Raw genomic sequence first — 15,668 nt, forward strand, 5'->3', positions numbered from 1 at the left:
TGTTTACCCCAAAAACAGTCCTTTTCTTATGCTTGGCATAGCAGCACCTGTGGTGTGTTTTCTTCCTCAAATTTCTTGGTCTGACTGCCTCTGAGTCAGTGAGTCTGCAAGCAGAAAGAGCAGCTGCCTTTTCCTTCGTGTTCATGTGTTAAAACTTGCATCTTATTTTCAATAAGTTTCGACCTGAGCCCCTGTCCACATGGCAACCAGGTCACATGGGCATGATTCTGGGCAAATTTTGTATAAGGTCACACGCCCCTCTTCACCGCTCCATTTTACCTTGAATTAAAGGCAACAGCTTAAAACAGAACTATCTTATAATCTCGTATTCATCGTGACAGTTGACAGAAGCTGGCTTTACTTAACCAATTGCTAAGCGCACGGGTCCCCACATGCTTTTCAGTTCTCACTCTGTAACATGCTGTTTTTGGCCCTGACAGCTGAGCTTCTGGTTGGGCAAGGAACACTCCAGAGGAGGCAGCAGGACCTGATAGATCTGATCCTTGACCCAGGGTGGGAGGAGAGTTCAGAGAGAGAGAAAAAACAAGAGGGAGGAAAGTACTCTTGCTCCTCCTGACACACAAGGAACACAATGAAAGCACTTGCCTTTTGCGCGGTAGCCCATAGTTAAATCCGCAAAGAAGCTTAAATACACTAACATTTAAAATGCCAACATGCCTCCTGGGGATGGGTTGCTTGCTGTGCCTCAGTAAAACCCAGAAGTCGGCAGGTTGGAATCAACTTCCTGGCACACTTGGAACTTTTGCCCCTCTAACTCCCCGCCATTTGCATCCAATCCCATCTGCTCACCCATGTTGAAATTTCCCCATGTTGCCTAAATGGAATTATTTGAGATTCTATCATCTGAAGGTTAGTCCGGATATGAGGGGTTTAATTTAGGTGTTCCTCAAATGCTGAGTCAAGACATCAGTTGGTTGTTGGATCCCAAATGGTTTAAGCACTTCAGTTTAAACTGTTCACTAGAATACTGTTGTATCTAACCACTGATGATTGACCAATTTGATTTCTGAGGTTTCTGAACTGTTACTGGCATATTTGTCAATTGTTTCAATTCGGATTAGAGATCCAAATTCTGTGAACGAGCGGAGATTCAAATGATTAATATATGTATTACATTCTGAAAATCTGAAATAAATCTTTCATTTAAGAATACTATCACCTTTTTTAAAGGTTCTAAGAGTTGTCTTGAGCTTGTTTGTATATGGGTTTCAAGGTTTTAAGCATTGTGTTATGATGTTCGGCTTTTTGCTGTGTGATTTGACTTTGTTTATAAATTAACTTAAATTTAATCTGGCCAAATCTGGATCTGTTGGTTTGTTATGGTAATTTGTGTTGGTCAGGAGAAAGGCGGAAGTTCCACATGTTGTATGCAATAATTAGGGGTAGTTTTTAATTTGGGGTACACTATATATGGCACATGTAAGGTTTTGAATCAGATTAGTTCTGCTTATAAAAAATGCCTTTATTCCACAAACTGTTACCAGGTATTATTTAATAACTACAACTTGTGGTAGATGGTGTGGAAGAAAAAGTAAGACTTGCATTTATATATCAATTTCTCACATCTCCCAAAAGTGCCTTAAAGAACTTAATTTACAATGAACTATTTTGTTAAGTAGGCAAATATAGCTTTCTTTTTTGTACCATTGAAGACTTTGCTAACATCAGTGAGATGACTAACCAGTTATTGTGTTTCTGGTAGTGTTGGTTAAGAGAGAATGTTGACCAGAACACAAGTAGAAATCTCTGCTCTTTTAAATAGTGTTATGGAATCGTTGACATTCATCAGGGCAGGCATACAGGACCTTGATTTAAATCTCAAAAGATTGCAGCTCGTTACTGCACTGGACTGTCACCCAAATTTATGCTCAAGCTCTTTAATCGGCCTTCTGACAATAACTGTTTGCCCAATTTGAATCCTGTGATGTTCTTCACGTGCAGCAAGAAGCATCCGAGGGCATTTGGAACTAAAAATGGAAATAATTTAGCTGTTAATTTTTTTTTTAAGTCCTTCATGGGATATGGACATCACTGATGCTTATGGGAGTTATTATGAAAAATAATCTGTATATTGCAATTACTTGTACACCTTAGTTTCCTTCCCCAGTCATTCCAATAGTACGTCCTGAAAGATTGAATATAACATTGAGAGTGAAAGAACTTATAAATGAAGTGCCTTACCATCAAATAATAATACTTTTTTAAAAAATTGTAGGGAAGTGCAGCAAACAATTTTGTGCATAGCAAATTTGCATAAACAGCAAATGACCAGTTAAATAACATTATCTTCCTCATGGTAAGTAATATGGGCCAGGACATTCTTTAAACTTGCTTTTGGTGTCAATATCTTTGTCTCAATTTGTACCAGGACTTGCAAAGTCATAATGCAATGAAGCTGCTCTGCAATGAAGAAAAGCTTGTTGTATGATCACAGCTTAAAGCAGTACCAGACCTAATCTATCTATGATGGTAAGGTCCAGCTAATTGGCTATTTCTCCAAAGAAGAGGCAAATTGAATTACCCAGAATATGTCAGCCACTTCCTGTACACCAAATATCTGTCAGTGGATGTGCAAGCAACTTCTTGTAGTTAGAATTTTCTCTTTATGGCTGATTGTTGTATTCCAGTCATGGAGCCGTTATTGGATAACTGGTGCTTGATTCATATAACAAAATCTGGATCATGGGTGCCTGCTTGTAGATGACTCAAATACATATAGGAGAAGTACAATGAATAATGTCAATTAAATGACTTATGCCATAGAAATTAGTTTTCAGAACAAGAAAATAAATACAAGGATATTTATACTTGTGTTGGCTGCTGAAGTATTTTGACATAGCATCATAGAATGTTTAGTTGTGTTGAAGTTATATTTGATTGATATGCATATGATCTTTTCCTTCACTTCAGCTACTTGAAAGTTTATTGTAAATATTTACATTTTGGTTTGTTAGTGCGACTCTGACAATAGCTCGTGGTTATCCCAATCCACGGGATGCATTAGGCTGAAAAAATAAATAAGCTGATTTATTAAAGCTTTGGTATTGAAGTGAGAGGTTTGTGCATATGTTCTACCCACACCATGCCTGCCACCCACCAGTTAGGGTTTTTGAGAAATATTGTACAATTGAAGACAATTTTGGGGTTGCACAGATTTAGTTAAGAGAGAAATTTAATGATTTAGATTCCATGGATTTGTTTTATCTGTTAAATGTTATTGAATTCATAATTTCACTTAACAAAATGCTTTTGTTTCCTGATGCTGCATGCAGACTGCACACTGTGAAGAATTGCATCTTCATGCAGAAAACCTGTCCAGACGTGTTTGGGAACTGCTAATGCTGCTTCCTACATGTCCAAACATGCTACTGGCTTTTCAAAACATCTCTGATGAACCGGTGAGGCAACTATTATAAATTTCTTACTTTAAATTTGACAATGAATTATTCAAGGTAGTGCAGGAAGTCAGTGTTATACTGGACAAGAATTTTAATTCTTATATTATTTTAGAGCTGATGGCTGGAAATTATTATAATTTGAAGCACTTTGTGATGTACGTATTTAATGCTTTCACATTTAATTAGGTGCTAGGAATAGTGGTGTAGAATTAGTAGAATGTACAGCACATAAACGGGCCATTTGACCCAACTAATGCATGCCGTGTTTATGCTTCACGTGGGCAAGTGTAATGTTGTTGCACTAATAATCCAGATGCCTATAGTAATCCAGAGGACATGAGTTTACATCCAAACATGGTACTTTAAGAATTTGATTCTTGTTACGTACAAATACAATCTGGAAATAAAAGCTGTTGGTTTGTCATAAAAACTCATAAATCTCCATTTAGCAAAGGAAAGCTGTCATCCAGATATAGTCTGGGTTTTAAGTGACTCCAGTCCCACACCAATATGGTTTACTATTAACTGCCTAGTAAGCCACTTAGTTGTATCAAACTAATAGAAAACCTAGAATTAAATCATGGACAGCTTGACTGCAATCTAGGCATTGAATTAGGCCATATAAAATGTGTTTCACTTATCCAGCCCACAAAAAGTAAAATAGCATGATGTCATCCCCATGGACGTTTACTTCTGGGGCTGAGGGTGGGATGAGGTGGTGGTGATTCTTCTAACAGTGTTTTTTTTTAAATTGTAACCTTTAGTTTAAGATGGAAATATATAAATAAATTGTTTGAATTGTTAGTTGCATGCCGGTTCAGTACAGCTTATTGAATGCGTAAATTTTCAAACTTCTTTGTTGAATTTTTTTGTTATTCGTGCATGGTTATATGTTTTTCGATATTTGAACATGGCTGTAAACGTTGTTCAAATGTGTTTCTATTCAAGGGTAATGATGGACTTTGTTGGAAAGACTTGCTTCGAATAAAAAGTCCTCATAAGCTCCTGTATGCGCTGGAAATTATTGAGGCCTTGGGAAAACCTAACAGGAGAATAAGAAGAGCATCTACGGTAATTAACATGTTTGTTTGCCTTGTTTAAATCTTTTTATTTTGGAAAGTTGTGACAATGCGAGCACTGTGACTGAGACTGTTTTTAAATACCATTACACCACTGAAAGTGATTTACCTGAAATAAAAACAGAAACAACTTAGGTCATTGATCTGAAACTTTCCATCTTCACAGCTGCTGCCTCACCTGAGTGTTTTCCAATATTTTCTGTTTGTATTTTAGGTTTCCAGCATCTGCTGCAGATTGATTTGCGTATGCTTTTGACTAAATATTTCAACATTTCCTCAGTGTCTTAAAATGTTGTAATAGTGTTTATTAAGGCGAAGGTTTTCAGCTATAGGGAATGAGATAACTCAACAGCCTGCATCAAAACAAATCTGTCAGCGGCCACCGAATCTACCACCACATACTGCACTACAGATCATTTTGTAAGCATTTGGAAAAACCCTGTCCCATATATTGATTACATGGAGCAAAAACAAGAAGTTGTATTTATATAGTGCCTTTAAATCTACAAAGAAAATCCCAAAGAACGATGTATCTTATATGCATCAAATATAAATTGAAAGTGTAGTGTTCTAATCGCACTAATTACCTCCCTCTGAACTTGCAGTGCTCCATTTTCTCAAGTCTTAATTTAATATTGCCATTAAACCTGCTGACAAAGGTGGTGCTGCCGGTATTTCACAAACTGACCTCTACCTTGTGCAGGCTGAATGCCAACTCCCTGACAACTGCTATCTCCCCTAGTCTATGATTCCACTGCTGAACATCAAGCCAGTGTTTCCCAGAGTGTTACTGACCTCATCTCCTCTGGCAATCTTTCCTCCATGGCCTCAAAGTCATAGTCCCTCAACCCTGCATACCTGCTTCTACCTCTTTCCAAGATCCACAAACAGGATTGCCATGGTCGGCCCATTGTTTCAGCCTGCTCTTGTCCCATGGAACTTATTTCTTCCTATCTTGACTTTTTTTTTTCCTTCTCTTGCCTAGTCTCCTCTGATCTGCATCCATACTCTTCGGATATCCTTTATTAATTTAACAGTTTCGGCTTTCGTGGCCCTAACCACCTCTTCACCATGGCAGTGCAGTCCCTCTATCCCTCCATCCCCCAGCAGGATGGCATGCAGGTCCCCCTCTGATTCCTCCTTGAACAATGGTCCAAAAGTTCCCATCCGTGACCACCCTCTGAGCCTGACTGAACATTGAACAACTTTTCCTTTGACTCTGCTCATACCTTCCAGATAAATGGTATCCCTGTGTGAACTGCACACTGTGGGCCCTGCCAAAGGCATCACCTTTGTCTTTTCATGCGATACATAAATAGGAGCAGGAATGAGCCGTACAGCTTGTTGATGCTGCTCCTACATTCAATAAGATTGTGGTTGACCTTCTATCTCAACTCCAATGCCTTGCCCTATCCTGATACCCCTTGATTCCCTTTGTATCCAAAGTGTCTCAGTTTCAGTCTTGAATATACTCAATGATTGAGCATCTCCACAGCCCTCTGGAGTAGAGAATTTGAAAGATCCACAACCTTTGGAACAAAGAAGCTTCTTATCTCAGTCTAGCCCCTTATCCTGATAATATGACCATCATGTTCTAGACTCTCCAGCTGTGGAAACCATCTCTCCACATCTACCTGTCAATCTCTCTAAGGATTCAATACTTCTCAATGAGATCACCTCTCATTCTTCTAACTTCAGAGAATATAAGCCCATTCTACTTTATCTCTCCTCATAAGACAGCCCTCACATCCCAAGAATGAATTTCTTGTTGTAACTCCTCTAAAGCAGGTATATCTTTGCTTGGGTAAGGAGACTAAAATTGCACGTGGGTCCCTTGGTGCAATCTCAGCAAAGCCCTATATAATTTATGTAATTGCAACAAGACTTACTTACTCTTGTACTGCAACACCCTTGCAGCAAAGACTTGCTTATACTATTTTCTTCATAATTGCTTACTGTACCTGCATGTTAACTTTGTGATTCATGTACAAAGACATCCAAATCTCTCTGAATACCAACGTTTACTCGTGTCTCACCTTTAAAATAAAATTGGTTTTCCATTCTTCCGACCATAGTGGATAGTTTCACACCTCTCATATTATACTTCATCTCCCACCCCCTTGTCCAGTCACTTAACCGTGGAATATTTATTTGTTCCAGTGCTACTTAAGTGCCCTCCTTCACCTCTTTTTCTGGTATGCCGATGACTGTATTAGTTCTGCTTTCTGCTGTCGCCCTGAACTGGAAGATTTTGTCAACTTTGCTTACGATTTGCTTCCATCCTTCCCTCAACTTCACATGGCCCATCTGCAATACTTCCCTTCCCTCCTTTGACTTCTCTATCCTTATTTCTGGGGATAAGCTGTCAACCAATGCCTCTGTAAGCTCACTGATTCCTACAGTTACTTCTATTATACTGCCTTCCACCCCACTTCCTGTAACAACTCTATTCCATTCTTTCAGTTTCTCCATCTCCATCATATCTGTTCTGACAATGCTACCTTCCACATTAGTGCTTCTGCCTTTTCTTTCTTCTTCCTCAACCGAGAATTCCCCTTGACTCTGGTTCACAGGGGCCTGTGTCTGACCCATTTCCTGAAATTCTCCCCTTATCCCCTCCCTTCCAAAACCATGGTGTGGTTTCATCTGGTCCTTATCTTCCATCCCGCCAGCAATGTCTCCTCTGAATTTTTGTTTGCTTTGTGTGGCCATTTCATTTGAATGACTGGTACCTTTAAATTGTTTTGCCTGGTATCTCGAATGGGATAATTTGTGAGCAATCTACATGGTACCTTCCGCATTGCTGTGCAACTGCATGAAGCTCAGTAGACTGTTATCCATCAGCGTATTTCTGACAGCTCCAGCAGGATGCCATCACCAAACATATCTTCCCCTCCCCTCCCCTTTCATCATTTGGAAGGGTTGTTCCCTCCACGACACCCTAGTTCATCTATAACCCCCATGCAACCACAGGAGATGCAGCACCTGCCCTTTCACCTGTCCAGGTTCCCAAGCACGCCTTACACGTGAAACAGCGATTTACTTTTAATATATTCACAATACAGAGAGACCAAATGCAAATTGGATGATTGCTTTAAGCGCTTCCATTCAGTCCACAAGCATAATTCTGAGTCTCTGGTCACTTGCCATTTTAGTTCTTCATTCCTTTCCCGCCTGACCACTCTATTCTCAACCTACCCTGTCCTAACAGAATTCAATGTACACTGGAGAAGTAGCACATCATTTTTTGATTAGCTACTTCATAAATTGTTGGTTGAGGGCCCATAATTGGGGACGTAGATTTAGGGTAAGAAGTAGGAGCTTTAGAGAAAATTCGAGGGGAAATCTTTTCACCCAAAAAGTGGTGGGGTCCTGGAACTCACTGCCTGAAAAGCTGCTAGGGGCAGAAACCCTCAACATTTAAAAAAAGTACTTGCAATTTGAAGTGCAGTAACCTACAAGGCTACAGACCAAGAACTGGAAAGTGGGATTGGGCTAGAAGGCTACTTGTCAACCGGTGTGGACTTGATAGGCCAAATGACATCCTTTCGTGCTGTAGATTTCTATGATTCTAATCTTCTAGATTTAACAGCAAGTTCAACAATTTCAGATCGTGACCACTGCTCCCATTTATTTTTGGAAAGCAGGTGCTAGTAATATTCTGTTCATTTAGTCAGTCTGCTTTCAACCTTATCACAGACCTTTCCTATTGTTCTTTTCACCCTCCACCCATGCCATTCCTTTTTCTCTATTCTGGCTTAAAACTTTCGCTACCATTTTCCAGTTCTGATGAAATGTCATTTGAAAAGTTAACTTTGTTTCTCCCTACACAGACATTGTCTAGCTGCTGATTATTTGTAGTATTTTCTGAATGTTTCTAACCACTATTCTATCTAATCCACCTCCATTATTGTTAAGCGCTAGTGCAGTTCATTGTCCCCACCCCACCATTCTAAAAATACATATAATCAAAATAGAGAAAGTATAAAGACATTTTCAACCATAAGAAAATGAATGTATTAAATGCGCCAGTTTTTTTTTTAAAAAAATCTGGTCCTTTTTACTATCTGTTTGATGAAACTGGCAAAATACAATAAGGACAAATTGTCTACAAAATAAAGTTTGAATTTTGGCTATATTTTGTAGTGAAACAAAGTTAATAAAGTATTTAGATTGCCATCTTGAGATTTATTGAATTATTGCAATTAATTTTGAATCCAATTTTATTTCAGGGTAGCTACAGTGACCTATATCCTGACTCCGATGATTCAAGTGAAGATCAGATAGAGAACAGTAAAAATTCCTGGAGTTGCAAGGTTTGCTTCAAATTTTCTTAAAGCTGAGCATGGTGACATCACTGTGTCAGCCCAATGAGTTGGAAGGTGGGGCAGGACTTCAGCAAACAGAGCTTGTGACCAAAATTACACAGGCTCTTGCTAAAAGCAGGATTATTCCAGAAAAATGCAATGAAAAGAAAGGTAGTTACATATTACAAATTATGTGCATGAAATCAGCCCCAGGCACTTACAGAACATAGTGGTAGATTGCCAACAATTTTCTGTACATCATTTCGGACCACCTTAACAGTTTTCTTTATTTAATGGGGAAAAATACTGAAAAGCTAGAAATGTACATTTGGTCTTACATTCATGTGGTAGAGAAAAGGTAGGGTGTTTCAGGCTGAAATCCTTCAACAGAAATTCATAATTTGCATGTAGGGTACTTACCAGAAATGTTCTTGTCATCTTCTGCCATTGGCCTGTTGCATATTTCCAGCATTTTCTATTTTTTTAATCAGGGTGGAATTATATTACAGTGCCTGACAGTTTATCTGATAACACAAAATTATTCCCTCAGTGTTTGAAATTTATGTCCCTTCAAGTACTAAATTATTGTTCATGGCACCCTGACATATGATTTCTTTAGCAAGTTGTTTATATTACAAATAACTTAGATGTTTTACCATCAGGACTTTGCTTTAAAAATATTGAAGATGAGTCGCTATTCTTTAAGTTTTTTTTTAAAAGAAATGTTTATTTTCAATATTATTTCTTTCTTTGTTAATGCCCTTTAACCTAACCTCTAAATCTTTCTACTCCTCTACATGGCTCATGTTTCTGCCATTTGAAGAATAATTATTATTTCACCATTTTAACCAAGTTACCTTACCCAAAGTACACAAATGTTACATTTCATCTGCTGCCTTTTTGCCCAATTCACTTTTTTAGCACTATCCTCCTGCAACTTCCTTCTGTACTCCAATTATTTACTGTCTCCTATTTTAGTGGCATCTGCCAATTTGGACAATTCTTCCTCTAGTCCTGTAGTCTAATCACTGAAATGCACAGTGAATAGAAACCATCTGAGAACAGAAGCTTGTGGGGCTACCATTTTCAGCTAGTCTTGAGAAAGTGTCCTTAAACCCCTGTCCTTCTTTCTAAACCATATTTATCCAAGTTGGTAAGTTGTACTGCTCACCATGGTGCTCATGAGAAGTGTTGCCTCTATTACAGTTGCAATCCTATGCCTGTATTTTGTTTGATGACCAACTAGTTACCATCCTAATTGGGAAGCAGGCAGTAAGTGAGGTGCGAGGTTCAGATGACTTCAAGATGCTACATTTGGTGATAGAATATTAAAACAGCATCAACTCTTTGTTGCAGATTTAGTAATCTGGTGTCTGAGCCAAGCATATCTTTGCTGCTCTAATGGACAAGCCAGTGTCGAGTAGTAAAGCTATAATTGAAAGCTAAGGTGGTTCATCCTTAGTTCCAGATAACTCTTCAAACCTGTACAATAATGGCTAAATTGATCCTGGGCTGTGCAATCAATGGGAAAATAACCTTAGAGTTAAGAAACAATAGAGATACTATTGCACTATTGAGTATATTTCAATGGCCGCCTTCTAGTGGGAAAGATTTGGAGGAGCAAATTTGCAGGGAAATTACAGAGAGACACAAAAATTATAGAGTAATGATAGTTGGGGCTTTAAATTTTCTATTGAAAACTGGATTAATAATAATGTAAAGGACAGGGTGTGGGTGAAGAGCTTCCGAGTGTGTTCAGGAGAATTTTCTAGATCGGTATGTTTTCGGCCAAATGAAGAAAGGCATGTTGCTGGATCTGGTTCAGGGTCAAGTGTTGTTAGGAGAACATTTAGGCAACAGTGACCTTTGTGTCATAAGGTTTCGCTCAGCTATGGAAAAGGACAAGGAGCAATCAAGAGTAAAAATATTTAATTGGAGGAGGGTCAATTTCAGTGGAGTGATAACAGATCTGACCCAGGTAAATTGGAATCAAAGATCGGCATGTAGAACTGTAAAGGAACAATGGATTGTCTGAAAGAGGAGATTGTTTGTTTGGGTACAGTCGAGATACATCCCCATGATGGTCAAAGGTAAGGCAACCAATGCCAGAGCTCCCTGGATGACGAAAGAAATAGAGACTTCCATAAGGCATTTGATGAAGTGCCACATAAAGACTTGGCAGCAAAGTTAAAGGCCTTGGAATAAAAGGGGAAGTGGCAGTATGGATATGAAGTTGTCTGAGTGACGGGCAACAGAGAGTAGTGGTCAACAGATTTTTGGACTGGAGAGAGGTATACATTGGGATTCCCCAAGTTTCAGTACTGGGTCCACTGTTTTTCGTGATATATATTAATGCTCTGGACTTGTGTATACAGGGTACAATTTCAAAATTTGTAGATGATGCAAAACCTGGAAGACTTGTGAACTGTCAGGAGGATAATGATAGATTTCAAGAGGAAATGGACAGGCTGGTAGAATGGGAGCGCACATGGCTGATGAAATTTAATGCAAAAATGTGCAAGGTGATATATTTCCGTTGGAAGGAGAGGCAATGTAAAATAAAGGATACTATTTCAAATCGGGTCCAAGATCCTGAAAGACCTGGGAGCACAAATTGTTGAAGGTGGCAGTGCAGGCTGAAAAAGTGATTTAAAAAGGCATAAGAGATTCTGAGATTTATAAAAAGCGGTATAGAGTATAAATGCAAGGAAGTTATGAAGAACCTTTGTAAAATATGGATTCGGCCTCAACTGGAATAATGTGTCCAATCCTCTAGCACGGATGTGATAGGCCGAATGGCCCACTGTGCTACAGAAAGCTGAGTAATAGAAACTCCACATATGTGGGTTTCTTAATATTTGATTTGGATACTTCTAAGCATACTGACTTTTTCTGCCTGTGTAATATACCTAGTTGACCAAAGATAACCCTAAATCATCACGCATTATGCAAATAACCATAAATTGATCTGACACAGGTTTGCCTAAGTATTGGGAGACTAATTTAGATTCTCTTGTAATCTATTACAAATTTTATTTTTTGTACCTCATGCCAAAAGGAGATTATTTCTCCCTATAGATGTTATGGCACTGAGACATTTTTAATACAACGTAGGAATTTTTAATAAGGAAATCCCCTAAATGTTTGTACTTCTGTTGGGATGGGGAGAAAAGAAGAAATCTGCATGCTTGTATGTAAGTGCATTCCACATGCACATAACTGCTAATGTATTCAAATAGAGAGGATATATTTCTAAATTTTAGTTAATGGATTGAGAAGGAATAAACTCTGGAAAGTAGGATTAGCTGATTGTATGGAGCTTAGCTGCAAGAGATTTATGTCACAATTTTTGTTTATGCTGGCACTCAATAGACTGTATCCAAAATTAACACAGGCATGATACTCTCCTACATCTTCACCATCCTGACATGATTTACATTTTAAGATTTAGAACTTTTAATTTTGCAGAAGCAAATAGGCCATAATTTAAATTTGAGGATATTCCATCCTGTAGAACAGTAGACCATATGGCTCCTCGAGGCTGCTCCATAAGATCATGGCAGATCTGACCTTAGCTTCAATTTCACTTTCTTAGCTGGTCCCCACAACCCTTGGCTTCCCTAAAGTTCAAAAAATTGCTTATCTCAGGCTTGAATATATTCAATTTCACCCTGTGAATGTCCCAACATTGATTTCAGTGTCAGTGACTTGGGCCAGATATGCGGGACTTGCCTGGATACTTACCTAGGAAATGTTACAGTGGTTAATATCTGGTCCAACTCAATAATTAGCCAGTGTAACTGAACTGAGCACCACAACTGACCCTGTACTGACTACCCCCAACTTCCCCGACACAACCAACCACCTGGTGCGACCCACAAAATCCACCATCCCTGACCCAACCACCATACTGACCCAACTGCCACACCCCCGGACTGGCCACCTGGCTCCCTGCCCACTCTATCGGCTGCCCACTCATCCATTCCTTAACTGACACTCATTCATTAAAAGTCTTGAGACCTTTACAAACTTACTTGAATAAGGCAGCTATTGCTGCAAAAAAAGACATGTCTGCTCCTTACTTGGACTCTTTTGCGCTCACTGGACTTACCCCGGAGTGGCTATGCTGGTCAGCTTTTGCTTCAGCAGAGATCAGGAGTCCAGGCTGAAAGTGGGCAGTTCCATTGGGGCACAGAAAACTTTTCTAAATGCCCTGCTGTTACCCTAATAATGGATTCCAGCACTTTTCCCAATGACAGATGTTAGGCTAACTGCCTTATAATTTTCTGCTTTCTGTCTCCCTCCATCCTTGAGTAGAGACTTTACGTTTATGGTTTCCAATCCTTGCAGAATCGAGGGGATTTTGGAAGATTACTGCCAATGCATCCACTTCTTTTAATACCCTGTGATGCAGACCATCAGGGACTGGTCAGCCTTTAGTCTCATTAGTTTTCCTAATACTTTATCTCTAGTGATTGTGATTATTTTTGCCCCTTGATTTTCCACTATTATTATTAGGATACTTTTGCTAACTTTTACATTGAAGACAGATACAAAATATTTGTTACAAGTCTCTGCAATTTCCCTGTTTCCCATTATTAATTCCCTAGTCTCATTCTCTAAGGGACTAACACTTATTTTAGCTACTCTCTTTCATTTTTATGCACTTGTGGAAGCTTTTACTGCCTTTTTATATTTATTGCTGGTTTACTATCATCTATTTTCTCCCTCTATTATTTTCTTGGTTACCTTTTGCTGATTTCTAAAATTTTCTCCAATCTCTGGCCCACCACTAATCTTTGCAGCATTTTGATATTATCCTTAATTTCCTGAGTTAGCCACAGATGGTTCATCCTTCTGGTAGAGTTTATCTCGATGGAATATGTCTTTGAGACTTATGAAATATTACTTCAAATGTCTGCTGCTGCTTAACTACCATCTTACCTTCTAACTTGTTTTCCCAATCCATTGTAGCCAACTCTGTCTTCATAGCTTTGTAATTACCATTATTTAAGTTTTTAAGACACTTGTTTCAGGCCCAAGTTTCTCACCACAAACTGAATATGAAATTCAGCATGCTATGATCACTCTTCTCCAGTGGATCCTATACTGTGAGATCACTAATCAATACTGCCTCATTACACATTATCAGATCCAAAATAGCCGGTTCCCTGTTGGTTCCACAACATATTGTTCTAACAAACTACCCTAAATACACTATGAACTCAAATGTGTTTGCTTTGCACTGTTCTAATGGTAATGGTAAGCTTTGGTTCCTGCACTGCTCTTAATGTTTTCCTTGAATAACTGGTGATCGGAATAAAGATCCTCAAGATTTGGCAATAAACTGTAATGATCCAGAAATGAAAGTATATTAAAGTTCTCTTAAATGAAGGGGCATTATTCGAACTCTGCATTATTGGACATGGAAGCCTGAGGTGAAGTCAATGTACTTCTCCTCTGCACTAAGTACAAGTGCTGAGGAGCCTGTGTTTCAAGGATTTTAAGTGTTTTTAAATTTGAGGTCCTGCTCTGGATTGTGTTGGACTTCCTTGTAGAATGGAAGGATTTGCTGTCCCAGACCAATTGGGCCCCATGGCTTGTCTGCATTGCAAATTCTATGCACATTTATTGATTTCAATTTGCTTTTAAATTTCATATTAAGGGGGCTATTTTCTACCTATCACACTGAAAGGCATTTTAAGTCGATTTCATGCCTTCCAAAGTTCCTGTTCCAACCATAGTGAAAATTCCATCAAAGATATCCATTAAAACAGTGGCACAAATAAGCAGTCAAACACTATGTCAGTAATGGTCTTAAATTCAAAGAACAGTTCAGAAATTCTACCATCAACACTGATCAGAGATTTGTCAGAAAAGCGCAGTGGTGCAATGCATGAACACTGGGAGCTGGAAAGTTTAGCTGAAGGGGTGATGGCCTAAAGGTTTTCAGTACAAGTTTCTGTTTCCTCCCATCCCCCCAACTAAAATAATCACTGTTGCTGAAATGGAACTGTAGGGCAATGCAGTTGGATAATTGAATGTAAGATCAACAACAAAAGGAAAATCATGAATACCAGGAGAAATTGATATTGGCAAGATTACTGAAGACAAACAACTGGCCCCTTGGGTCATTTAAGAACTCCTGTTACACATTGCCCAAACTAAGTTATTGTTGCTAATTGCATCTATCTCCCTTATTTGAAATGTTCTCCATGTTTCAGTTTGTTGCTGCTGGAGGACTTCAGCAATTGCTAGAAATTTTTCTGTCAGGAATTCTGGAGCCCAAAGAGCAGGAATCGTGGACCGTGGTAAGAGTTAATTCTAATATCCTAATATTCAAACATAGGTAACAGAAAATCATGCTTCGTCAAAATGCTGATTTCTTAAAAACTGGTAATGTTTTAGTGCCTCACCTTTTATTCTAAGCTTTATATATTGCCTAATGTATCATATTTTTGGTTGTGTTTCATATATTTAGTACTCAAATTTTGATGCTGTTCTTTTAAAACAAACATTTAAAAATGGAATTTGACTTGTTTACTGTCTTGCCTTTTCTCAGTGGCAGCTGGACTGCCTTGCTTGTCTGCTGAAGCTAATGTGCCAGTTTGCAGTTGATCCAGCTGACTTAGATCTGGCTTATCATGATATTTATGCCTGGTCTGGTGTGTCAGATAGCCATAGGAAAAGGACTTGGCCTGGTAAATCAAGAAAAGGAGCTGGGGATCATGGGAAAGGATTGCACATACCTCGTTTGACTGAGGCTAGTACCTTTTAATTCCTTTGCAATTTATCAGGGTTCACCTGTACATTTAGTTGTCTGTGTGTATTGTACTCATGACAAAATATATGTTTTTTCTTTA

General features: G+C 38.7%; 1 protein-coding gene across 1 annotated transcript in view; it reads left to right on the forward strand.

Annotated features, from left to right (window-relative positions):
- Window positions 1-15,668, forward strand: part of usp34 (ubiquitin specific peptidase 34) — a 273,481-nt gene that overhangs the window by 124,563 nt on the left and 133,250 nt on the right. Inside the window, exons 29-33 of the mRNA XM_078556887.1 lie at window positions 3,294-3,419; window positions 4,368-4,490; window positions 8,731-8,814; window positions 15,030-15,116; window positions 15,368-15,568. Coding sequence (XP_078413013.1) covers window positions 3,294-3,419; window positions 4,368-4,490; window positions 8,731-8,814; window positions 15,030-15,116; window positions 15,368-15,568 — 621 coding nt within the window. The remainder of the gene's footprint in view (window positions 1-3,293; window positions 3,420-4,367; window positions 4,491-8,730; window positions 8,815-15,029; window positions 15,117-15,367; window positions 15,569-15,668) is intronic.

Source organism: Cetorhinus maximus, chromosome 14 (assembly GCF_964194155.1).
Source record: "Cetorhinus maximus chromosome 14, sCetMax3.hap1.1, whole genome shotgun sequence".
NCBI classification, from domain to species: domain Eukaryota; kingdom Metazoa; phylum Chordata; class Chondrichthyes; order Lamniformes; family Cetorhinidae; genus Cetorhinus; species Cetorhinus maximus.